The sequence below is a fragment of the Clytia hemisphaerica genome, unplaced genomic scaffold, assembly GCF_902728285.1.
Source record: "Clytia hemisphaerica strain Z4C2 unplaced genomic scaffold, Clytia hemisphaerica genome assembly, whole genome shotgun sequence".
NCBI classification, from domain to species: domain Eukaryota; kingdom Metazoa; phylum Cnidaria; class Hydrozoa; order Leptothecata; family Clytiidae; genus Clytia; species Clytia hemisphaerica.
Window position 1 is genome coordinate 222,108 of NW_027103889.1, and position 25,607 is coordinate 247,714.

General features: G+C 35.2%; 3 protein-coding genes across 4 annotated transcripts; 1 reads left to right on the forward strand and 2 right to left on the reverse strand.

Moving 5' to 3' along the window:
• Positions 1–477: 477 nt before the first annotated feature.
• Positions 478–4,835, reverse strand: LOC136808550 (uncharacterized). 2 transcript variants are annotated; one of them, XM_067065079.1, is made up of 6 exons: positions 4,754–4,835; positions 3,456–3,618; positions 3,073–3,317; positions 1,951–2,121; positions 1,402–1,572; positions 478–1,130 (listed from the first exon to the last, which is right to left on the reverse strand). In XM_067065079.1, exons 1-6 carry the CDS (start codon positions 4,779–4,781, stop codon positions 544–546), a joined length of 1,365 nt encoding a protein of 454 aa, XP_066921180.1. In that variant the 5' UTR covers positions 4,782–4,835; the 3' UTR covers positions 478–543. The 2 variants fall into 2 exon arrangements, with proteins under 2 accessions (XP_066921180.1, XP_066921179.1); XM_067065078.1 differs by lacking the exon at positions 4,754–4,835 and adding an exon at positions 3,993–4,110.
• Positions 4,162–14,857, reverse strand: LOC136808552 (SREBP regulating gene protein-like). The gene is made up of 5 exons (XM_067065081.1): positions 14,682–14,857; positions 8,118–8,235; positions 7,595–7,746; positions 5,912–6,025; positions 4,162–5,337 (listed from the first exon to the last, which is right to left on the reverse strand). Exons 1-5 carry the CDS (start codon positions 14,772–14,774, stop codon positions 5,245–5,247), a joined length of 570 nt encoding a protein of 189 aa, XP_066921182.1. The 5' UTR covers positions 14,775–14,857; the 3' UTR covers positions 4,162–5,244.
• A 127-nt stretch (positions 14,858–14,984) lies between these two features.
• LOC136808551 (RING finger and transmembrane domain-containing protein 2-like) lies at positions 14,985–24,558 on the forward strand. Its single transcript, XM_067065080.1, has 10 exons — positions 14,985–15,077; positions 19,492–20,024; positions 20,311–20,387; positions 20,495–20,595; positions 21,158–21,228; positions 21,640–21,722; positions 22,000–22,152; positions 22,711–22,776; positions 23,584–23,688; positions 24,193–24,558. The coding sequence occupies exons 2-10, from the start codon at positions 19,583–19,585 to the stop codon at positions 24,322–24,324; spliced, it is 1,230 nt and encodes a 409-aa protein (XP_066921181.1). The 5' UTR covers positions 14,985–15,077; positions 19,492–19,582; the 3' UTR covers positions 24,325–24,558.
• Positions 24,559–25,607: the final 1,049 nt, after the last annotated feature.

Sequence of the window (25,607 nt, forward strand, 5' to 3'; positions counted from 1 at the left end):
AACATTTTTTGAAGGCTTCTTTTACCATAAGAGCAAAGTTAATCTAAAAAGAATAAATACGATCTGATTTCAGGTTACGGTTACGCTTACGGTTAGAACAATTTATTATTCATTTGGAAATCATCAAAATAGTTACATTATGAGTCATCATATTCGACTATTTTTCTAAGGTTCCTAAAATAAACTTAAAAAACTATACAGTGCAATCGTCTTTCGTTATGAGAATTTAGTAAATCATATGGAAAGAAAAATGAAGAATTACTGGAAGCGCACTCGAGAGAAATTTCGAGAGAAATTTCAAGAGAATACAAAAAAATACAGATGAGTCCCATAACTCGAACACGCACGGGGAACCGTGAAATATGTTCGAGTTATTGAAAATTCGAAACATGGATTAAGGTTTATAAGTTTTTGTTAACTAACCGGAATAGATAGAAAACTTGTTAAGTTTATTAGTAGACAATCGAGTTATAAAGGTTCAAGATGAGAACAAGAAAATTACTTCTTCATATGTATTATAAAATATCATAGAGGATTGATGTGTTAAACAACAGTTTTGACCAAAGACTTAGGTGTTGTTTTACAACAAGTGTATTTATAACTCCAATGTTTCATTGTGTTTGTATCCCTCACCAGACGAAATGCCGACAACGAAAATTCTCGGTTACATTCGATCTTTTGTCGATCAAGATAAATGGCACTGCCACCTCCATCGTCGGAGAATTTCGTCATGGCCGAGTAACATGTTCGGTGTTGATTGGGTGCTTGACAGCAGTTGTAGACATAACGAATTTTGTCACCTTGGAAATTCAATAGATTGGTTTCAAGACGTAAAGAAGAGATCAAATGCTTGTTACACTCGACATATTGGCGATCTAAATACCGCGCACTCCCTGTACCATCATATGAAAAGCTGTTGCGTGTCAATTTTGTAGAGTTGCATGCTGTCGCTCCAATGGAACAGCACTTGTATACAAATCGATATTTGGTGAGAGTGCTATCTCGTTCGAGACGAAGGAGGTTGATAGCGGTTGCAGAAGGACATGTCAATTGATGGCGATCGAAATAACGAGCATCTCCATTTCCATCTACATCCCATTGCGTAGTTTTCTGTTGGCAAGTCCAAGGTGCTAAAAAGTTTGATAAGTTGCAGTGTAGTACAGGGAGAATATTTGACGCTTAAGGCACAGCTTTCCAAAAAACCTTTATGTGCTTTTTAGGTAAAAAGATTTTCCAAAGTTTTGTCCTAAAGGCTTTCTGGTACGAAACCACTAGCATAAAATAGAAAGAATTTGGCTTGGATAAATGTTGTAAATTGATAGAATCTTTTCATACATTTTATACAACACAGATTTCAAATTTGATCGGAATTAAAACTGAAAAAATATTATGTAGAAATACCTGGGCAAGGTTGTGTATTACAAGCCTTGGTTTCACTGGAAGGACCAGAGCATTTCTTCCCTCCATTCAAAGGTGGTGGTTGAGTGCAAGAACGTGTTCTGCTTTGAACACCTCCACCGCAAGATAAAGTGCATGAACTGAAAGTTGACCAACTTGTATATCCACCGTCTCCTGGAAAGAATGATAAAGTGTTAAAGAGTGCAAATTTAAAGAATACTAACCACCTTTGCGCAGATCAACCCCCTACCTATTAACAATTACAATCAATTGCTGGAATATGAAAATAGCTTCTCGAAGCAATGGATGAGGCAATGAGGCGAAAATCGCGAAACTTTGACGAAGAGATTTTTTACAGCAAAGCAGCTTAGCCTACGGTTAAAAAGTTGAGAACCACCAAAAACACTGGAAGACACTAAAATTTTGAGTTATGAAGAGTAGAATTTGAAATTCTGACTCAGACCGGTGGTTTATATTCTCGTAGTCATTCAACCCGTTCATTTATTCTCCATTTATTAAACTCCCACTGAGCTATATTCGGTATTAACTTACTTGGACATCCACCCAAATGACATTCTTGGACTTCAACAGAAGGCCCTTGGCACATCTTGCCCCCATACAGAGGTTTAGGTTGGTCACACGATCGTTGACGCGTTTTAAAAGCCTTTCCACACGTCGTATTACATTTCGTGAAGAGGGACCAAGAACCCCATTGACCATCGACTGTAAAGAAAATGTATAAAATGAGACTTTACTACTGAAGGATATTTGGGAAGCTTTCTTTCGGCAAGGTTTATCTTTTAGCGACATCAATAAGTTTTGGAATGTTTTAAAGGTATCAAATCACACTTTTTATTTCTTGTCTGAAGTTTAACAAAAGAGTTGGGCGTTACCCCTCTAATCTCATAACAGATCGTTCAATCGGCGCATACCGCGCTCAGCTTTAAAGGAATATGGCGATTGTGATGATCTGACCTGAGTTGTTCAGCAAAAACATTCAATAGTCGCTTTTTACTTAAACACGAAACCGAAAGCGACTGGGTTCTAATGTTTCTGTTAATAATTGACGTGTTTTTGGCTCAAAAGCTCATTTTAAGTATTTATCCCAAAACTGGATCAAAAAGTTCAAAGCGGTGCGCCAACCTTGGGAGATTCTCTTACGGAGCTATGGCCTTTAGAGTGGATAAGTGCATTGCGCCGCAGAACCTGCTTGAAGATAAGACGTCGCCCAAACCTTTCAGTCATGAGCACTGACCTTTATATAACCCTGGACCAAGCAATATCTGCCATCTTTGATTGGAGTTTTTTTAGAATTGGTACCCAAGGAGAAGCCATTGCAATGCTAAAAATTAACGTCTAACGCCGCTACATCATCAAAAGAATTTGAGGAAAAGTAGACCTAGCGCTCTCAATGCATTTACACCGCTATCGAGTAGTGTCGACATTAGGGTACCAATTTTGAAAAAACACCGATCAAAGATTTTGCTTGGCTGGGATTGAGAAGCTTTGTCCAGGGTATATAAAGGTCAGTGGTCATGAGTCATTAAGAATACACCATCCTTTTGACTTATTTTTGGACAAACGCAATAATTCAACAATATTACATTCTTAGAAAACTATATAGTAGTGATTAACATAGTTCAAATGAAAAAAAGGTACAGGGGTAAAAGTTACCTGTCTTCATGACCTGATAATAAAATGAATGCATATCTTTGCCAAAACAATTTTCCGTTTCATTTAAAACGTTGCATAAACCTTTATTGGTATTCGAACATGCAAGAGGCGGAGCAAATCTACCATCTTTAGCAAGCTTGTTTAGTTTGGTTTCCTGGTTACCAGCATGGCATTGACCACGATTGGTTAGTCCAAAGATGGTGTAGCCCATGGCTTTAGTTTTGGTGAGACATCTGCATAATAAGCTAAAAGGAAAACGGGAAAATGACAATGATATCAAAAAACCTGTGAACATTAACCGAAATGGACTAAATCACAAATAGCTAAAAATAAGCTAAATCTAACAATTCAGTATTTTATAAGATGTAGCATCTTATCTTTACCTCAAAATGGAAGCCTCTAGATCCTTGGACTGGTCAATAAGTATCCCTGAAGAAGTGAATTCATTGGCCACCAGATCAGTGATCAACAGGTTCGGAGTGGTTTCTTCTTGGAATGCAAAACAACCCAATTTCTTGAATGTTCGTTGACATCCTGAATTGCACACTGATGATCGAATAAAGAAAAAATGTATTGAACCGGTGATTTGAATACAAATTTTGAAAAGAAACTATAAAACAAACGGTATTAGCAACGGTTTAAATATTTTCTGAAGACTACAGGGAAAAAATAAATATGAAAATCAGGCCCTGCGGAACAACAATAAAAGTGAGGAGGTTGAAGGCTAAAAATGCGATAAAATTCGCTAGGAATTTGAGAAAAAACCTCATTTTGCTCAAGAGTGGGGAGACTGAAATCTCCAGTCTCCCCGCTTCCGCCGGGCCTGAAAATTTGAAAATAAAAACATTTTCGTAAATAAACAAGAGTAAGAAAAAACATACCAAAAGTTCGGAATTTAATAAGTGGAATTTAACTTTTACCTGAAGCTGCGACAAATGGAATTAACAAAAATAAGATCCCTAAAGAAAAATAAGCCATCCTTTGGCCTGTCCAGCTAATACCAAACTGAATCTAAATAACAGAGTTGCGCAACTAAAAGAGTAGTTCAAATAGTATTTTTAGGCTAATTGACTTTGATGCAAACAGAACTGTATTTTGATTCAAAACAATTCTTAAAGGGATTAGGTTATCATTTTACAAAACCGCCTCAATATGTAATGTACTTGTGAAAAGTCAAAATATCTTTGGACGAATGGATTAAAAAAACATCTCAAATGGGTCGTTCGTCATTTGAAGTCAAGAATTTGTAAACATAAAACAGTATTGTTGGAGCTATTTCTTTTCGAACGCCAATGTCTAATGCTCAAAATATCTTGTTTTTTTTAACCATCAAAATTTTTTCCATACATATTATCAACCCAGAAAGAGGTGAAACCTTGCATAAAAATTGAATCGCATCAATAAAGGATAAAATGTTCTCATGAAAACAGTTCGTTGTGACTTTCCTTGGCAATATCCGTAAGCGGAATTTTCCCTTTTTCCAGCAGAGCTTGATACAACCGACTCTCTCTCTAATTCGATCTTCAAGGGACCAACGATTTTCTTTGAATTAGAGAAAGATTCGGATTACAGAGAGAAATTCATACCACTCCCCAGCTGAGGAGACCGATGTTTTAGTTCGAATTAGAGAAAGATTCGAATAATAGAGGTTCGAATTAGAGAGAGTTGACTCATTGTTTACCCTCCTTGTTTTCCCAACAACTTAACATTGCGTAATGTTATATGTATTCTAGAATATCCAAATTCTAAATAACCATGTCCGTATAGCCTCCAGAGCTGCACTTATTAAACGCTACAGTGTCGAAAATAGCTTCAAAAGAATGTTTGAAAGCGGGAGAGTAGCTCAGAAAAAAGTTGTTTCGTTGAACATTTTATAGTTCTCTCTATCGTTTCCTTCGCCGGGTGGTTATAAATAGTTTAAACATTCGGATTGTATTCGTAGTAAGAAACTTCCAGTCTCCTCAAATGGTTGGTTTCCGTGTTATCGTGCTTCTTTACGATTTTCAGAATTTGATTTAGTTTCTTCATATTCGTTGATTCGAAGCTGGTTATTTCGATCGATCGTGCAAGTCACCCACATCAAAGTGAAAATCAGGTCTCAACAGCATACAAATTAAAGCCTCCGCTCCTCCCTTTTTCTTTAGCCTTAATTCCATCACACCACCCCAGAATTCATCTGTTTCGACCATGCGTTATATGAGGTGATTCCATTCCGAAACAATACTTGTAAAGAAGATTTCGGTAAGTGTTGTCTTGTCGAATGCTCTGTAAATGGTAGATTAAAGGTGTCACAAAAAAGACATACCGTTCATATCATACCAATGTAAAATCCTTAGTGCACTGGATTTTATATTTTTTTTACGAAGTAAATCAAAATATTTCATAGATTTTACTATACGCCCTCTTCTAACAGACCCTATGGGACCCCTTCCCACAGAAGAAAAATGGCTAAATTATCGTACTTAGCGGAAAATTGTTCTCAAATTTTTGTCCCCACTGAAAATAATCAAATAAACCAATCAACCAAAATAGTAAATGGTGGTATTTTCCACATCTCCACTAAATTTAAAACAATGGAATTTAAATCCCCAGCCATAAAAAATATGGTAATATCAATCCCCATCGAGTTTCAGTCCGTTATTTTTACCCCACTGGCTTAAAAAATCCTACTGGGTCTGTGGGAAGGGTGTTTTACTAGTGATTAACTTCCTCTCTCACTTAAATTTATGCTGTTACAATAAGAGGAGGGCACTGAACTGCTTTAGAGCAACATGGCTCTAGAAATCAAAGTTGACACTTGATCAAGACATAAGTTATTGAAACAAATTATACTACTTACCGTTGAAGATGTTCGACATTTATGTAAACACAATTCGAAATTATCTTGCACTGAGCTCAACAACGGATTGTGTACTGTTTGCGCATGCTGTAATACCAACTCCAATAATTTTCTCTGTCAAAAGAAATTGATAGAATAAGTTTCAATATGAACTTAAATTATTTTAAAGTTGTTTCTTTTGCAGTCTTCAGCGACATTCCTCATATTTCTATGTGTAGTTTAAAACAAGTTCCTTGTTTAAAAGTATCAATCTATATATTAATACGCTTAAATGTGTGTGTTCACAACGTTTTGTAAAAAGTTTTCGAAAATCTAACAAAGTTCTACAAAGCCTCCTCTTCATGGCGTTGAACCATCATCTCTTTGCACCTTAAGCAGATTTCCTACCACTAGACTAACTTTGAGACCCCAAAATACTATTTTCTATTCACAAAGTTTGGAGCTTGATGGGTTAAAATCAACCTGCTTCCCAAAACTTTTTGTCATTTTAAAGAATGCTTATTCAGATGCTCTTTAAAACTTTCTGTTTACAATAGCGGCTCCCTATCACTTTCAAAACTTTTTAAAAGATTTTTATATAATACTTCGTCCCGGTTTGAACTTTGGTCTTTTTGAAGAATGTGCATTCTTTTGAACCAGTAAGCCGCTTGCGTAAAATTAGTTATTTCATTCAAGGGTATAGCAAGAGTGTCTTTCAAACTTTCACTTTGAAATTGTCTCTCTAATCTATATATTAATACACTTAAACGTGTGTGTTTACAACGTTTTGTAAAAAGTTTTCGAAAATCTAACAAAGCTCTACAAAGCCTTCTCTTCATGGCGTTGAACCATCATCTCTTTGCACCTTAAGCAGATTTCCTACCACTAGACTAACTTTGAGACCCCAAGATACTATTTTCTATTCACAAAGTTTGGAGCTTGATGGGTTAAAATCAACCTTCTTCCCAAAACTTTTTGTCATTTTAAAGAATGCTTATTCAGATGCGTTTTAAAACTTTCTGTTTACAATAGCGGCTCCCTATCACTTTCACAACTTTTCAAGTCTTTCAAAGTCACCCTTAAATGTCTAACCACGATGTCTAGCCACGATGGTTAAGAAGATCTAAAATATACTTTTGCTAAGCTATTTATTTAATTGTGGTTAAAAATTGCAATGCAATGTTATCTTTTTTCTCCTTTATTTCCTATAATCAAAATCAAATCATCAATCGGCGCCTATCTTTCTTTCGTTAGATTTTTTTAGATGTGTAGTAATTCACTGGATTGGGACACGCAGCGTGCGACGCTGTGCATACGGCTAGTTTTGATTATAATTGACCGTAGATTGGAGATTGTAATGCTATTAATACCAACTTATTCAAATTGTTCAATACGGTACCTTGAGGGAAGAAATTTTCGCGGAATCTAATTTCGCTACTCACAGCTCAAAATTCGGCAGTTTCACGGAATTTAATTTCTCGGTTAAGAGAATTTTTTATTTAGAATATGGTCTATTTTGCCCTAAAAAACAACTTTTGGAGGTGATTTTTTAAATCTCGAGAATATTCGTGTTTTGCGGAATTGTCAAAAACCGCAAAATTAAATTCCGCAAAAACTTGTTTCACGAAAATTTCTTCCCTTAAGGTACTGTTTCATCAAGATACTTATTAAACACCGAAATAAGGTTAAAGTTATTTTCTATACCTTATGCGGATGCAAGCAGCATGAGATGCAATTCTCATAAACCTTACAACATCGGTTGTTTTGGCAACTCAAACAAGAATACTGTTCTGTGAAGTTTGACTTTTTATTACAACATCCATTATATTGGACATCTTGAAGTCGACATATATACCCTGCAGAAAAAAGAACAAATAATGAGAGCATAAATTGTTAATATGCTGCACTACTGATGGTGTCCATTAGGAAGTGGAATCAGGACCTGATATATATATACCCATATGGATAAATAAATTGTTTTTCGTTGTTTCGAATTCACTTGACCCTTGGAATACTTGGAAATCACATTACCGTGTATTTAGGTCAAAAATTGAAGAATTTGATTAAAAAACTAATAAATTAAGTAAAAAAATACTATCTTTTATTGTGAAATTCAGCTTTCATTATTTTAACAGGTAATCAAATAAATAAAAAACCCGAATAGCTGAAAAAGCAAAATAAGATCATTGTTGTCATTGTGAGAGTATTAAAGAAATTCTATTATTACCTTTTTCATCTGTGATAAGGTTTGGTCCTTGCTTTGAATTTCGACAGTGTTTGAGGGATGAAGTATTAAAAGAATGAAGCCATGTAAATTTTGAGTTGACAGTGGCAGGAGTAGTTTCCTAAAGAAAGAAGTCGATGATGTTAAGCAGTTGATCGTTCTACCTATAACTTTTCTAAACTTCACTCATTTATTCATGTTTACTTTTTTACAAGTGAGGGATAACTTTTATCGGCACCAAAAAGCTGACTTTTCTGGTCTACAGGCTGTAAATTATGCTATGAACTTTGTATGATCGCTAGAAAAAATTATAAAAACAATGTTGCCACTTTTAACTTTGATCAAGCTCTCTGCCCACTATGAATGTTCCATGGACCTCAGTTCTGGAACTATAGGAATCATTATAAATTAGATGATTGTACTCCTTCTGCTTTCTCTACTCATTTGAAGAAAGATTTAAAAACTGAGTAATAATTATTATAGTTTTCTGATTTATATACAAATTTTGCTTAACTTATTTTCCCCACATACTATTTTTAGTTTTTTACTTTTATTGATAAAATACTTCATATCATTTTATGCTTTTTTTTTCTCCTAGTTGTGTTGTGGGATAACTGGTCTAGATAAATGTTTTTTTAGAATGTACTAAATTGTCTTTTTTGGGTAACTCCTGTTTAAGATATCCTTTCTTAATGAAAGCTTTTACATGAGTATTTCAATTTATTTAGAGAAAAAGATTTTTTCAGTCTGGCTTTAATCGGATGAGTTGAACAGCTACAATTTAAGGACAAAACAAGTGATACTTTTATGGACCTACCTGGATATGCATTTAACACATTTATAATTGATATCTACGTGACGTGACCATTAAACAATCATTCAGAACACAAATATTGACGATCTATTAAAATTAGTCATTTGTTTCTTATAAAAAAAACATTTAGAAACTAAAATTTCATGCTCTTGAAATATTCTTTCATATTCAAGAATTCGTGAGCAAAAAAACATCCATCTCGTCAAAAAATTGACCAATTTGGTTGGCTAAGAACATTAATTTATGCTTATTAATAGTGATTCTTATGGATAAAGATGCGTTTTTTGAGCTGAAAAATTCTTTTTTACAAAAATCTGCTTGAGCCATCTTTTACCTAATTTCATGCAAAAAATCAGAAAAAAACAATGATCCAATATTTCACAAAGTCCAAAAAACTCTTTTTTTAGCCCAAATTTGCTCAAAAACATTTTTTTTCGAAATTCGGGCTACGTCACATTCGAGGGTTTATAGTTATGCATCTTTGTGCAAAAAATCATAAACAATGAAAAAGCCTATCTCGAGAAAAGCTAATACCTAAGTAATTGATAATATGCTTATAAAGAAATATCAAATTTGGCCAGTTTTTCCATAAAAACACGCCGTTTTTTGAGCCAACAAAATTTTTTTGCGAAAATCTGCTTGAGCCATCTTTTACCTATGATGGTACCCTACTTTCATGCAAAAAATCAGAAAAAATTAATGATCCAATTTTTCACAAAGTCCAAAATACCCATTTTTTAGCCGTTTTTTGGCCCAAATTTGCCCAAAAAATTTTTTTTCGAAAATCAGGCTCCGTCACATTCGAGGGTTTATAGCTACACATCTTTGTGCAAAAAATCAGAAAAAACTAATGAGCCAATCTCGAGAAAAGTTGGTAACGAACGAACAAACGAACGAACAAACGAACAGACGAACAGAGGTTAATTTATAGGACCTCCACCGGGGTAGGTCCAATTAGGAGTATTCTAGGATGAGAGCTTTCTTCTGTGTGGACAGATGAAAAATAAATGGTGTACCATGTAAATTATTAGAAAATGTAAGCAAAATGATGAAAGGAGTAGAAAAGGATGAGATATTCCAAAAATATTGATAAAAAACGGGTTGTCCAAAAAAATGTTTTAAAAACTAATGGATATTATTTTAAGGATGAAAATTACATAAGTGTAATAGTAAAGAGTGTATCTTTCAGAAAATAGCAATATATTCACCGAAAGAGTGGATAGGATGAAATATTCCACTTTTAATGTCACCCAAAATCAAAAATTTTGGAATTCTTCATACTTTTCTACTCTTTGAAATTCAAATTTGAAAATTTAATAAAATAAAACCATTTTAAAGAATCTGCAAATCTTGATTTTCTGGAATATTTCATCCCAAATTACTCCCGAAACCTATATCATTGGAATCATCAGGGAAAAATATGTCATTTATGAAATAAGGTCCAAAAATTCCTAAAATTGACAAAGATGTCGCAAAAAAATATATTTTTAAAACATCTCTGAAAAGTCATTTTGGTACATTCTGGGGATATTTTTATTCATGGGCTTGTATCTTCCATCCTATTCTTAACTTAACTTAACTAATATATTCATTCTGACGTCAAATACAAAACTGAACGGTTGTCGTCTGAAAAATGCACAAAGATGGCGGAAAAAAATCCAGGAAAAAAATCAAAAATCACCATCAATAAACGACTTTTGCAGCCCGTCAAAGTGCATCATAAATGAAGAAAACGCACCAAAAGATACCCTACAATGCAGGAAGTGCCACCGTTTAGTCCATTATCTTTGTACAGAACTGCCACTTTACCAAATCCAGATATGCTTGTCATACAAATCAAGAAGTTTCCAGTGTCAAAACTGTACCAAAATCACACCACAGGTAATGGAAAGGTATAATTCAAATGAAACATTAAAAATTAAAGAATTCAAAAACGAAATTAAAGCCTGTGAGAATATAATGAAAAGCAGGACGAAGAAATAAACCATTTGAAAGCACAAGACGTCAATGTTATGGTCAACGAAATGAAAGAAACTATCGACACCAGAAAAACCACGCTTGAGAAGAAGATTGAAAACATCATCGAAAAGAAAGAAGAGGGAAGACCACCAATGAGCTACGCTAAAATCACATTCAAACACATCGAGAAAAACATTGGAGATGCAATTCAAAAAGAAAAGCAGGAGGAGCAGCTGATTCGATCGACAGCATGCAACCTTATTTTTCATGGGATAGATGAATCAACAGATGAATCTGAAGAAGAAACGAAAATCAAGGATGTAGAATTTATCCATGACAAAATTATTGGTTGGCGGCTCTGTCTGAGGAATATAAAGACTACTGAGACGCAGTGGATTGGGAAATTTACGAAAGAAAGAGAAGATAAAGCGAGATACCGACCAATCAAAGTCAAATTTACGAACGAAGAGGACACGAACACAGTGTTGCAAGCAATAACAAAAGCAAAAGGCTTTCCTTACCGAGTGACAGAGGATTTGACCAAAAATGAAAGACAAATAATCAAAGAATGGTGTAAGGAAGCCGAAAAAAATGCTAAAATCAAAGGAGACAACACAAAATGGAAAGTCCGGGGGAGCCCGCGAAAAAAACTCTATTTCAAAAAGATTATTGTAAAAAGTACAAGCGGTTTATAGAGGCCCATGTGTCCTCACTGTGGCCTGCAAACCTGTAAAGCTTTGTTATTATTATTTCTATTATAAAAGATATTGAAATTGAAATTAAAATTGAAAAATATTCAACATAATATCTTAAATAGGGAAAGGTCTAGAAGAACCATTCAAAAAATAAGTACACTCAAATGAGTACATTTTCACAGAATCCATGTATACTGGCTTAAGTATAATTACTCCACACTTCAGTGGATGTCAATTAAAACAAGCGGGAAATTAGACATTACCTATAAATAAGTTTTGTTCAAAATTGGCACTCTAGCATTCTCCCAAATTAGCAGCATGCAATACATAATACTGTGAATCTTCCTGTGCAGTATTAGGGTTTCGTTTCCTTAATACGGAGCGGATAATTTCTGGCCTGAATGGATGGAGCTATTTAATATGCAGAACTGAGACAATAATAGGTTGTCACATTCTCCCAAACAAAAATTAAACAAAAAACGTATATATACCATATTTGTAATGGTATTTAGTATGTAATGGCAATTTTTTAGGTCAAATTTTGCAAAATTTAATACTGTTTAAATCTAAAAAAAATAAAAATTGTGAAATTAAATACACGCGAAAAATTTTCAAAATAGGCCGAAAATTGAAAATACTTATTTGTAACACTTAATTACTCACAAGTGTTACGCGTAAGCCAAATCGCGTATTACGAACAACCTCTAAATTGCCGACTACAGAAGAAAAGAAATCGAAATTCAAAATGGCGGCCAAGCCCACGCTGATAGCTATCAAAAATCTTTGTTTTTCAATGAGATAATTTGAAATAAAAAGTAAACAAACCTTGAACCTTTCATGAATCCAAATAAATTAAAGTATTCATCTAAAGTGAAGATTACATTTCAAAATAAAACGATTTCCAAACCAACCTAAAGTCAGTGTCTGCCAACTAAAAATTTCTCTGCAGGGTCACTGGCAAGGAGTTACGACTTCAGACTTTAGATTCCAATTCTTGTATACTGTAGGCTGCAACTACACTGCCAAATGATCTGTATTACAAAGACTTCCAAATGGGTCCATAAGTTAAGAAAATGAGACTATCATCTAGCACGGGGGTTTTGTTTTTAAAAACAAACTTCAAAATAAAATTGTTAATGATCATTTTACTTAAAATATCACTTACTTACATAATTTATTTATGATGTAACACCCCTTATTCTTAAATAAATGGCCTCTTAAAGTCTTTCATACTGTATGTGCTGCAAGAAGGGAGAAAAATTTAATTTGACCCCCGGTTTTTTCTCTCTTTTTCTCTCTTTTTCTAGCCATTTCCCGTGTGTTAGTGTAGACACAACTTTAATCCGGGGATATGAAGCGTTTTCATTGGTCTAAAATCACGGATGGTCACGTGACCAGAATTTTTATCCAGGGAAATGCCGTGGCCGCAATGTTTTGCTTTAGTGAGATTGACCATTTTGTTGTTTTGGATTTTGAGCGGGTGAAATTTCTGTACCAGCCAAAATATGGCTTCGTTGGAATACCGGTTGAAACACTTGTGTACTATTTTGTCACTAGTTTTGTTACTATTTTTGGTATGTTTCCACCTAATACGTTGAGTTTCAAGCGAAATCAGTCATTTTCTTGCTTTATTCCCGCTTTTTGAGAATGCCAAATTTAGTAAATTGCAAAGAAATCTAATACACGCAAAAATTTCCAAAAACTGGCAATCGCTAAATTAATACACACAAAATACATTTCCTCGAAAAAAAATAGCGAATCGCGAAATTTTTAATACCAATAAGCAAGGTATACTAAAAAAACTAAAGTTAAGCCCCTAGCTGCTGGGAGACCAGTCTACTCTGTTTGTGTGATTTTGAAGTATAGCATTTAGTTGAAACAAATAATAATATGGAAATAAAAGAGACGACCCTGGACACCGCCGTACATTGCGCGGTGGAGTCCGGTGGGCGTCCGGTGGGTGTACGGTGGGCGGAGCCTAACCTATTTTTACCACCGTACATGTCCCACTGTACACGAAATATACCGCCGTACATTGTACGGTGGGAAGTCGATCAGGTTTCTGAATTCCCACCGTACAAAATATGTCAGGCGGCCTTCTTGTATACACCTTAGGCGGAATAAGGGCGGACTAGGTGCGTGTTTTCTCTGATTCCCTCAATCGCCGAACGGTCAAAAACTAAAAGAAAAACTCCTCGAATGTCGAAACAAAAGCCGAGCGAATGGAAAGTATTTCATCAACTTCATTCCCAGCGTAACTATCGGCTTTTCGACGTCTACTGATTAGACGCCAGATATTTTCACCACAGCTTTGTTTGTTTCGAACTTTTTCAAAACACATGCTTCTTCTTTTGAGATATAGAACTAGCGTTCTGTGCTCACACAAACTAAATTATTTTTCGGAAAGATTACAAATTTTTCCTTGACTCCGACTGACCACAACACCCTTGTGAGCATGCATACATCCACCGGACAATCGTACGGTGGCAATTCCGTGTACGGTGGGATTCTGTACGGTGGGGTTGTACGGTGTTTTCGATCTAACCTAAAATACCACCGTACACCCATCGGACGCCCACCGGACTCCACCGTGCAATGTACGGCAGTGTCCAGGGTCGTTAAAAGAGTTAGCTGGGTATTTTTGTAGATGCCAAATAATCTTTTCGCAGAATTCTATTGGCTGTTAAACATTTGCTGAAATCACGTGATATGTTGTTTCAATTGGAAGTGCACGAACCTGATTTGCTAACCTTATCAACAGCTTTTTTGGCACAAAATTCAAACCAAATGTAAACAAATTCAAACAGGGTCAAAAATACCATACTCGCGGGATTTTTGCTTATGTGGTGTAAGTTTACATACAGACTAAGCTCCCCCAAGAGAGCCAAAGTGGCTGAAAATTGTCAAAAAAATAAGAACAAGTTTTAACAACAATGCTGAGTCTGAAAATTTCAAGCAACTTAGGGGTCGTTAGGGGTAAAAGGGTAAAAGTAGTACTGGTTCTATATATAAAAAAGAAAAGAGTGTAGCTATAAAATGAAAAAAAAAACTAAGGTTAAAACACACAAGCAAGCAAGTTGTTTTAAAAGAAACAATTACCTTATTCTGAGATAGCTGGAAAATCAATATGATTAGAACGATAACAAAGAATAAAAGCAGAGTCCATCTCTTCCAAAATCCACGAAGAATCATCCCCAAATTGCTTTTTGTCTTCCTGTGGTTTTCCAGTTAGGAATTTCCGCCATATTGTTTACATGTGAAATTATAAGGCGCCATCTCAGCTATAACAGTTTTTTCAGTTCTCAGAATTCCTGTGAAGCATTTTGATTGGCCTATCAAAACGTAATATTACGTAATGCTAATATTTTAAAGATATGGCGCCTCAGAATAATTTGGAAAGTCCAAACAGCCAGTGCCGTACTGTCAGAAAGAAGCAGAACCGATAAAAAAAACCAAAAAAAAAACCAACAGACCAAAAGTTTTACAGTTTTACAGGTATATTCAAAGTGTTTTCTAACCTTGATATCTACTTATAACTTTTAAGGTATTTTTCTGGTGTTATTTTATATCTTACAGTGTTGTAGGGACTATACAAAATGCTAGCCATTCCATTTTTTTAGTTAGATCTGTCTTTTATCTTTTTTGTCTTGACAATAACAAATAATGTTTGTTACATAATTCAAATCATTTTTCAGTTTGATGATTGAACATTGATATTGAGTGAGATAATTCTTGTTTCTGAGACTTCTCTTTTTAGATTCTTCTATCGTTTTTACAAATTTTTAATCATGACAGCATGAGGCGGTATAATCACAAATATCTTCATTTCGCGTCCTCGGTGGATCTAAAAAGTCGTCGGGCGACGCAAAACGAAGATATTTGTGATTGCCGCCTGATTTTAAAAACTGCAATTTTTGCGCTTTTAGGGTATAAGAAATGGGCTATTCCACTTTTAAATTTAACCATACAGGGTAGACGGAAAACATAAAAGACAAACCTCCAAAATGTGATCGGCTATTGCTCATTCCGACATTTTAAATTTTCCGGGGGTTTTGCTGTTTGGGATTGTTTAGGTCAGGGTTGCTAGTAACGGCTTGTCACTGTGTCGGGTGCATACTCGGCGCCTTGGGCCCCGCAGGGTTGCTAGTAACGGCTCGAATTTCAGTCAGGTTTAAAAAAGGGGTACTTTTACCCATATTATAATAACATTACCCCCGTATTTTGCCAGTTTTGTATAAAATGTTATGAATTGCGTATTTTGGTTGTGCGGCGATGGCTCAAGGGATAGAGCGCTGGCTTCCGGATCCGAAGGTCTTTCTTTGGTGGTGGTTCGAATCCCACTCGGTGCGAAAATTAGACTGGTCGAAATTGATGAACAAATGATTGACAGGTATGAAAACTCAGTCAGAAATGAGAAACTAAGTCTCAGAAACTCAGAAGCTCAGACAGTCAGAAAAGAGAAGGACGGGATCAGAGATAAGGATCACATTTCGGAGGTTTGTCTTTTATGCTTTCCAGGGTAGACAGGCAGCTGAGGTCACAAAAAAATTGGACGGGGGGTGCGAACAATTCCAAACCACTTTTAATTGAAAATATACAACCTAAATATCTAGAAACCATCAACCGGAGTTGTTGAAATTACTTACCGGACGTGTCCGGTAATATTTTAGGACCAGATGACGTCATGCGTGCCCATAGGCTTACTGAAAAAATTTTGAGAACCAACATAGACATATTATATACTGATCGAAGCGTTTTTTAACGTAGATTAAGAAAATGGTCAGAAACCATATCTGAAAATTTTGCTAGAAAAAGTTAGAACGCTTTTCCTTTATGTCCGTAACGTCAATTTTACCTGTCCGAGACGAAAAAAAAATCAAAAATTCAAACTTATCAAAATTGAAATCTAAGACCGCCATTCGAAAGCTCTCAAAAATCGATATAGAAGACTTTTAAATGGATATATATGATTTCTCAACCTAACTCGAGAAAATCGATCCTAAAGAAAGTGTAAATATATGACGTCATCAAAACTTTGTAAGCTTTTAACTTTTTATTATCAAATTTTCAGACATAGTTACTGCCCTTTTTCTTAATCTACGTCAAAAAACGCGTCGATTGGTATATAATATGTCTATGCTTTTTTTCATAAAAATTTTCATTTTGCTTGTGACGTCATCAAATACGAAAATATTTTCGGACGCGTCCGGTAATTATTTTCAAACTGTCCGGTTGATGATTTTGTGTTCAGAAAGGTCGTATCTATTGAAAACAAGTAGCTACTGCACTTTTTTATGTGACCTCAGCTGCCTGACTAGGGAGTATAAACCTTTTTACCGTAATTCAAACTTCTCAGAAATTATCGAAAAATTTTACTCCACCCGTTGTGTTTATATAAAACTGTTTGGTAGTTAAGGTATGTGTACACCTTTTTTCCGATTTTTTGTCAAAAAATTGTTCTTCAGTCAAAGTGGAAGAAAAGTTACTGGATTTCATTTTGGTAAAATCACGATCTTAAAATCTTTTTTTGATCCAGAGTTATAACCATTTAAATTTTAAAACAAAGTTCGTCTTATGATGGATTATTTACTCAAATAATTGTCTCTTTCGGAAACAACAAAGAGAAAAGAGAGAATTCAGCTGATGTTTATTCTCACATCTATTGAATAGTAACATATTTGACACATTTCTCTGATTACTTAATTAAACAGTAATTATCTTGTCAAAAATTTCAAATTGATGTAGAAAAAAATGAAATTTTACCATACCATACTACTTTTAACGAGGTTAAAGTCACCCATAGCATTTAGCTATGTCAGAACTTAATTTTTTTTTATATTTTCGGCTAAGAATTGAACTAAAAAAATGTCTTAGGATTTTTTTTCTAATCGAGTTAAAGCTTCACAATTTCAGGTTAAGTGGAAAAAAATCGAGAAATGAATGATTTTTTTCCAAATTTTAACAATTTTTAAGTTTTCTCGAGTTAAAGTCGATCCAAAAAAAAATCCTAAGACATTTTTTTGGTTCAATCTATTGGGAACATAGTATCGAAATTATTTTTTCAAATTTCAAAAGCTATGGGTGACTTCAACTTCTTTGAAGTAGGTAAGGTTAAAATTCTTAAGATTTTGATTATATCCTGCCCAGTTTTTTAAATTCAGCTGAAACTTTTACCATTAGAAAGAGAATATTATTGGCTTTCAGAAAATATATACTTTTGATGTATAAAAATTTGTTGTTCTAAAGATATGATCAATTAAAGAGAATGTGTCAAGGAAGGTGAACACATACCTTAAAGGAACACGTTTTTGCCTGTGTGAGGGTTTAGGGAAAGTGGATTTTCAGCTTCTAACTTTATTGATAGCGATCTCTTTTTGACAAAAAAATTTTCAGAGTGGTATAATGAAATTTAAAAAAAACAACTAAAGTTTGAGAGGATTTTGTTTAGCAAATCTTGAGAAAAAAAAACAACTTTATTACCTAAGGAAACGCAGCTAAAAAACAGGTTTGTTTATACCTCCAGGGACAAAACAGTGTAGAGCAACAAAATAATGCACATGTATCTGTTTTGCTAATTACGGGAAAGGTGTATTTCCAAACTTTTCTAGGGGGGTCAAATCTTACATTTTCCAGAGGAATTTTGTTCATTTTTCAGGTTTTCCAAGGGGGGTATATTGCCAGACGATCTCAATCGAACGCAATCGACGATCGAACCAATCGAACAAAATCGAACGCAATCGACCGATTGAAATTCGATTGTCGAATGCAATCGAATCTCAATCGAACGTCAAAATTCTGGGTAATATTCGATTGGTTCGATTGTTGTTCGACTGGTTCGATTGTTGTTCGACTGGTTCGATCGTCGATTCCGTTCGATTGAGATCGTCTGGCTTTATTCTTGCAGCTTCCCAACATCCAAACTCTCAAACATCACAAGCCAAATGAAATTACTTTCGATTTCCCGTAGAAATTATGCGATGAACAATCTGGGGGTCAATGAATCGACGATTGAACGCAATCGAACATCAATCGAACGCAATCGAATCTGAAAATTGCGGTAATATTCGATTGAGATTCGATTGCGTTCGACAATCGAATTTCAATCGGTCGATTGCGTTTGATTTGGTTCGACTGATTCGATCGTTGATTCCGTTCGATTGAGATCGTCTGGATATTGAAGTTTCCTAGCATTTTCAGAACACTCTCTCCTCATAGAATGACATCAATAACAATACGTAACTTGGTCTAATGTCAACATCCCTCTTCTAATCCCGACACCCTTCTTTAGAGATAAGAATGGTAGAAAGGTCGGAATCGCTTAAAAAAAAAGGAAACTATACTTCTTTGCTTAGCGACTAGAGAAAAAAATCTTTCGTCTATCAGTCATTCTGACCTTACTATTAATCCTATCTTTATAACTGGGTGTCAGAATTAGAAGAGGGATGTCGACATTAAACCAACTTAGGGTTTATATATATAGTTGTTTTTCCATTGAAAAAATGGAGTTATCGTGATTGATTGACTGGAGTTTTTAATTATCTGTTAAAAGGTCTATTGAGGTTAAAGTACATTTTCAATTCTCCATTTTTGGTTTATTATATTTTGGTTACTCTCGGGTACCTAATAGCCGGGGGGATTGGAATAAGCGATGGGGGGGGGGGTTGGAATAAAAATAAATGTCCTGGGTGGAAATTTTTTGAAAATGAGGCTAATACAGCAGAATTGGGACAAAAAAGGAACTTTCAAAAACATTTTCTCCAAAATTAATAAGTGTAGGGGTTGGAATAAGAATGTCCTGGGTGGAAAATTTTCAAAAAATTAATTAGCGGGGGGCACGGCTATTAGGTACCCAAGAGTATATCTTTAACTATAGATCAAGTGGTTTAACCAAATTTAAACGTCCTTGTAGATATCAGAAGATTGAGAGAAGAAAAGAATCGCAACCAATTGCCAGCTGAGTTTTTGGTCAAAGTTCAAATTCAAAGGCAAATAATTCAATTATGACATCTTCAATCTTACGAGGAGCAATTCAAGGAATTGTTCAACAAACAGAAACTGCAACAAGACAGATCACAGGAGCCAACAATACATCATCAATCAACTCACCAGCTGCAATTCTCAGCACTTCCAGTAATACAGAAGCTCAACATTTTCCTTTTCATGGAACGAACAGTAGACACACAAGCTCAAGCAGTGTTCGACATATTGCTGGCCATGTCCGGTCAAGAAGTGATGCAAGCAGTAGGCACCATTCAAGACAATCAAGTGCAGTTGATATAGAATTCACTCATGATAGTGAATCACAACAACAGCAAACAGAGAATAATGAAAATAACCAAAGTGATAATGGCATGGAATTTCTGAGCACAATCACTTGGGTTGAACGGGCATTACCATTCATTTTGCTGCTTCTAATAAGAGTATTATGGGATCACAGACTAGGTAACAATTTTGAAACTTTGTAATGCACTGATGGCACCTGCCTTTTGGCTTTGAATTCTAAAACTTTTTAATCATTGTGTTATCAAGTTCATTGTTCATATCTAGTTGATCAAATTCAAAAAATAACTCAAACTTTTTATTAAATATCGAAAACATTTGTTTGAAGACTTCAAGACTTTGAAAACCTTCCAAACTTCTTTTCATTAGTCATCATCATGTATTAAGTTTTCATGTAAATTAAAGCAAGAATTTGAGCAAAGTTTGATATTATTTATTCATTTTGTAGGAATAATTGTGTTTGTTGGACTTTTTGGAACATTCTTTCACGTGAATAGCACAATTCGAAAGCAGATTGCTCTCAAAGTAAGTAATGAATACACAACAGGGGAGCCCAATTATCAAAGGAAATATTATACTTATTAAAGAAAGTTGACCGACAAACAATGAATGTACTTTTTTCCTTTTTGCAGGATCGAAGACAACATAGAATATCATTGGGAGTATTTCTATTCCTGTTTTGCAATATATTCGCCATTTATTTTGTTTTCAACGAGCAGAATTTGCATCACTGGTAATTTGTTAAATTTCATTGTTTTCATTCATTTTATATTGCGATTCGGCGTAGTGGTGTAGTGGTTATCGTGCTTGACTTCTGTCCAGGAGGCTCGAGTTCGATACCCACCACCGTGGCACTACGATTCACTTGGCAAGTGAAAGCTCCTTCGTCCGGGTCAACTCATGCCATGTGAGGGGAATTGGGTACCATAACTCTGATACAAGAGTATGGGTAGATATTCCAGACATTGTGGTGTGCCGAGACACTTAGGAGGTTCTACACTTGCGAGGGCATCCGTTCTCCCGTGTAGTTCGAGTGTCGTGGGATACACCATGGCTCGGCAGCTCGCATCTGCAGGGTTGAAATGTCTGCTTGCGCTGTGATTCCTACTCCACCGTGTGTAGGACCCATTCCGATGCATCAGAGGGCATATCTATCTATCTATCTATTTTATATTGCGATTCAACTAATGCATGTATTATAGAAAACTTTTTTTCAAGACATCTTGAAGATTTTAAGTATTGGTTAAACTTGGGTGAGACCTTCAGACATATCACTTCTCATCTTGATATTATAGCTTGATGTTCCTCAAACCATCGATACATACGATGGATGTGTGGGCTGTGTTTTGGTGTGTCGGAATAACAGGTAAAGAATATAAAAATATAGTAAAAACAATCAAACTTAGAATTTTCATGACGTATGTAATTAACTTTCCAAACGCTGTTAATGATGCTGATTAATATAGTTAATACATTTTTTTTTTACCATAAGAATCAGTTAATTTTTGGAGAGGCTCGGCTGTTCTTAGCACTTTGAGCCTCAAATTGTTCCTATCCTGTCTTATTTATAGGGTGAAATTGAAGTATTTTAAGATTTATGCCCAATTGTGACCTCCAATTGTTTGAAATTGAGTAATTCCAAGCTCAGCCATGTTTTTAAATTGTTCTCATTTTTTGGTGATTTTGAGCCTCGTTGTTCTTATAAAGGAGAAAGTGTACTTATAATTAGGTTATTTAAAGAATTTGGAAATTTTTAACAACAGGTGTTCTGATTTAGACTTTGTTGTTCGATTTGTTACCATGGCAATCAAGTGTTTTATCATTATAACTCCCAGAAGGATGATCAGCTTCAAGAAAAGGGTATGACGATAATACTTCTAACCAAGCCAATATACATAATAATGCTAAATATGCTTATCGTTAACATGAAAAATATGAGCAATCTGATTGGCTAGAAACGCGTACATAAATGTTTTATTTCATTTTGTACCGTATAATGCTAAATATGCTCATTCAGTATAGTTTCAAACTAAACAAAATTGTTTGTTTGACATCACTGCATACATATCACTATAACCTCTCTCAAAATACCTTATAATAGTCTATTCCTAAATGCAATGTTTGTTCTTCCTTTTAGGGAAAGCAATTTCTAGTTATCGAAAATATTTCACAGTTTTATCGGATGCTTTTGCCGGTTCCTGTATGGTACAATTACTTCATGTTATCATACGATGTACTTGGTGTAGATTATTTCGCTCTCTTCTCCACAATCGGTTATTTCTTATTAAAAGTAAGTAGAACTAAAACGAGAAACAATAGCATAGTTTCTAGAGGGGTCAAGACCCCCCCTTAGGTAAGAGGACCCCCCCCTTAAGTGCTACCCCCCCCCCTTAGGAAATTCATTTAAAATTTCATACCCTCCCTTAGAAAATCAGTATAAATGAAACGATTGTAAAATAGTCATAATTAGGTTAGACGATTCTTATCTAAGAAGGCCCCCCCTTAACTGGCAACCCCCCCTTAGGAAAGTCATACTTTTAACACCCCCTTTTGCTTTTGGTTCATCAAAATCCAAGACCCCCCTAAATGTAGGGGGGTAGAAACTATGCTGTAGTTTTATAAAACGTAAATTAATACATACTTTTTCAAAAAAGTAATTGTGAGTGAATAATGTTTTGTTTGAGAGTCTTGGTCTGTCTTGATAAAGAAAGAGAATTTTTCAAAGGCCTTTCATCAAATCTTCCTCGCGCTAAAATTACACTTTTTCAATCTCGTAGATTTAATATCTGGGTGAATGAGGTACCTAGCTTTCAGATTTAATTTTTCCTTATTTGCCATTTTGTTTTAGGTTCGAATGTTGTTTTTGAAGTTGAAAGAGATTTTGCATGCTTTCATCAACTACTGCAAAGATACTGTATGTAATGGGCTTATCCAGAAAAAATTTGAATATTGAGGGTGGAGGATCTAACATTTTTTGAAAATTTACCCCCGGACACTTGACCCCCCGAACAGCAGGTCCAACATCCCGGACAAACATCAGTGGACATTCAAAATTACCCTCAAACAAGTTTCCCCCCGGACAAGGCAAATTTTGTAGATTTTTCACTACCCCCGAACACTATATCCTCCACCCCCATGTACGAACATTTTCTGGAAGAGCCCAATTCTTAACCCTACCTTTCACTGGATACAGTTTTAACTCTTGCTTATTCGAACTTTCATCATCCGAATCTTTCTACAATTCGAGTTATCCCCTGTCCCCGTCAAGGAGAATCCCTCTTTATATTATCTCTGTAATTCGAACAAATAATATTCACCGTTCGAGTTCGAACTAGCAAGAGTCAATTGTATTCATAAATACCGTTCATTGCGTAATTGTATATAGTAGCATTTCATGTTATTTGTGCTGCTCTAAACTTTAGAATAGGATTTTTTTCTTGTCCTTTTTACTCGCTTTCATGAGTTTTAAATAATACTTCGGAGTCTTAAGTTTTCATTTGTTAAAACCACTTTGGAAGATTCAACACAGATAGATCATTACGTATTTTAAGGAGGTACTTTCCATAGGCGGTTTTAGAACATGTCGAGCTTATCAGAGGAAGAGATTTGATATTGTAATTTGATTGTCTTAAATCTATCAGTGCTTTTAGAACCAATATACTTTTGTTTAGGTCATTTCTTTCTTTTAACACTGAAAACTTTTTTCATCTTTTGTAATCAGAGATATGGTCGAGCACCGTCGAAAGAGGTTTTGTTAGAACTGGGCGACTCGTGTCCAATCTGCCAAGAAGAAATGTCAGATCCAGTTGAACTCACTCTTTGCAAGGTACTAAATACACAGGTTGCAAAATTTACGTCTGAAGACAAATCATGCTTTCTCTCGAAATTTTTATGTGCTTGTTGCATGACATTTATTTCTGATTGGTTCGAATTTATTGACACTAATAAAGTTATCAACTGTAAGTTGTAAAGCAAGCAACATGAGAATAAGATCACGCGAACTGTTTCGAGTAATGAGTCCTGATTGGATTTAAAGTCAATTGACAAAAAAGTATAATGAGCCACTTGGGAAATTCTGAAATTCCGTGAATCCCCGCTGGATTTTTTTTATCTATAAACTGTATTACTGTAAACTCATATCCAAATTATTTTTTCCCAAAAGGTTTTCCCTCCTCATTGGCAATTTTAGTTTACTTCATACTAAACCAGTGTTCTACTCTACTGCGGTCTATTTTTGGCGAAGATCGGAAAGATGGAGTAGTTCAATCTACTGTTTTATATAAGATCTATGTGCAATTGCCCACAATCCACCACTCTTTTCTCTTAACAGCATATATTTTGTGAAGATTGTATTGGTATATGGTTTGACCGCGAGCGGACGTGTCCAATGTGTCGCGCGAAGATCGCTGAAGATCCACAATGGAGAGATGGGAATACACAAAGTTTCATACAATTCTTCTAAAAGGATTTTCGTGGAACTAACCATTTTATGAAGTCCTAACTTTAAAGAATCGTGTTTGCCGTGATTATCAATTGGCGGGCTGAAAATCCTACCATCCTGCATAAAATTCTTCTACCTCAAGGATTATGGGGAAAATACAGCATTGTTTGAGACCATATTTTCTTTAATGTGGCGAGAGATTCGGTATTTACCTCGAAACATGGAGATCGGCATCAGGGAGACAACCAGGATTGTGACGATTGTTTTCAAACTCAAAGGAGACAAAAATCTGTTAATTATGAGACAGCAACATTAATTTGAAAATCTCCTCTTCATTTTTCGGCACTTTTTTTCTACCATATTTTTATTTATAAAAGAATTAATTTGGACGGATTGAGTGAGAATTCAATGAACATGCAAATTGAGATTTATGTTTGGAATGGATGGATGAGATGTGTTGCTGGGAGAGAACTTGGAAACTAATTTGGCGCTGGTTTTTTATCCACTTCATTCATTTTTGTATAGACTTTTTAAATGCAAGATTTACCTAATAGTAATATAAGATGTTATTACCTCTGGCGATATAACGTTAGTTCCTAGCGGGGGAGGGACTATATTTCACAGATCTGTAAAGCCCGAATGGCTCACCGCGGCCTCTATCGAAAAGTGAAGCAAGTTTTGGTAGGATTTCCTACCAAAGAAATCACGTGACAACAAGCAATTTCACTGATTTGAGAGATGCGAAATAGTGTTTGCCACCTACTTTTTTTATCTTTCGTTCCGAAAACAATTAAAATGCTAGATCATATCCATCGGCACGAAATTTAAAAAGTCAAATTTTTAAGAAAGCTTAAAATTGCCTATCTAGCCCTTCGGGCTATTAGTGGAGTCGTTTAGCATAATTTACGGGAAAAAAATAAGATCTAGCGGAAACTTTCTCCAGACCTTCTCTATAGGATGATTATGCCTCAGGAAAAAATCCCCTAAAATCCCACTGGTGGAACATCCCTTTTTTGGGACATTTCTTTTTTCCCCAGGCAAAACCCTAAGGGCGAAATTTTTTGAAAATTCCAAACTCATTTTCAGACATTATCTAGTATACCATTCGAAAGCTCTCGAAAAACTATATGGAAGACTTTTAAACGGGTATTATAGCCGATTTCATTACTTAACTCAAGATAATTCACGCAGAAGATGCTATTTATGGTCAATTATAGACAAAAATGGACCTTGCGCATGAAATATCTCGAGTTACTCTTGGGTACCTAATAGCCGTCCCCCCCCCCCCCGCTAATTAATTTGTC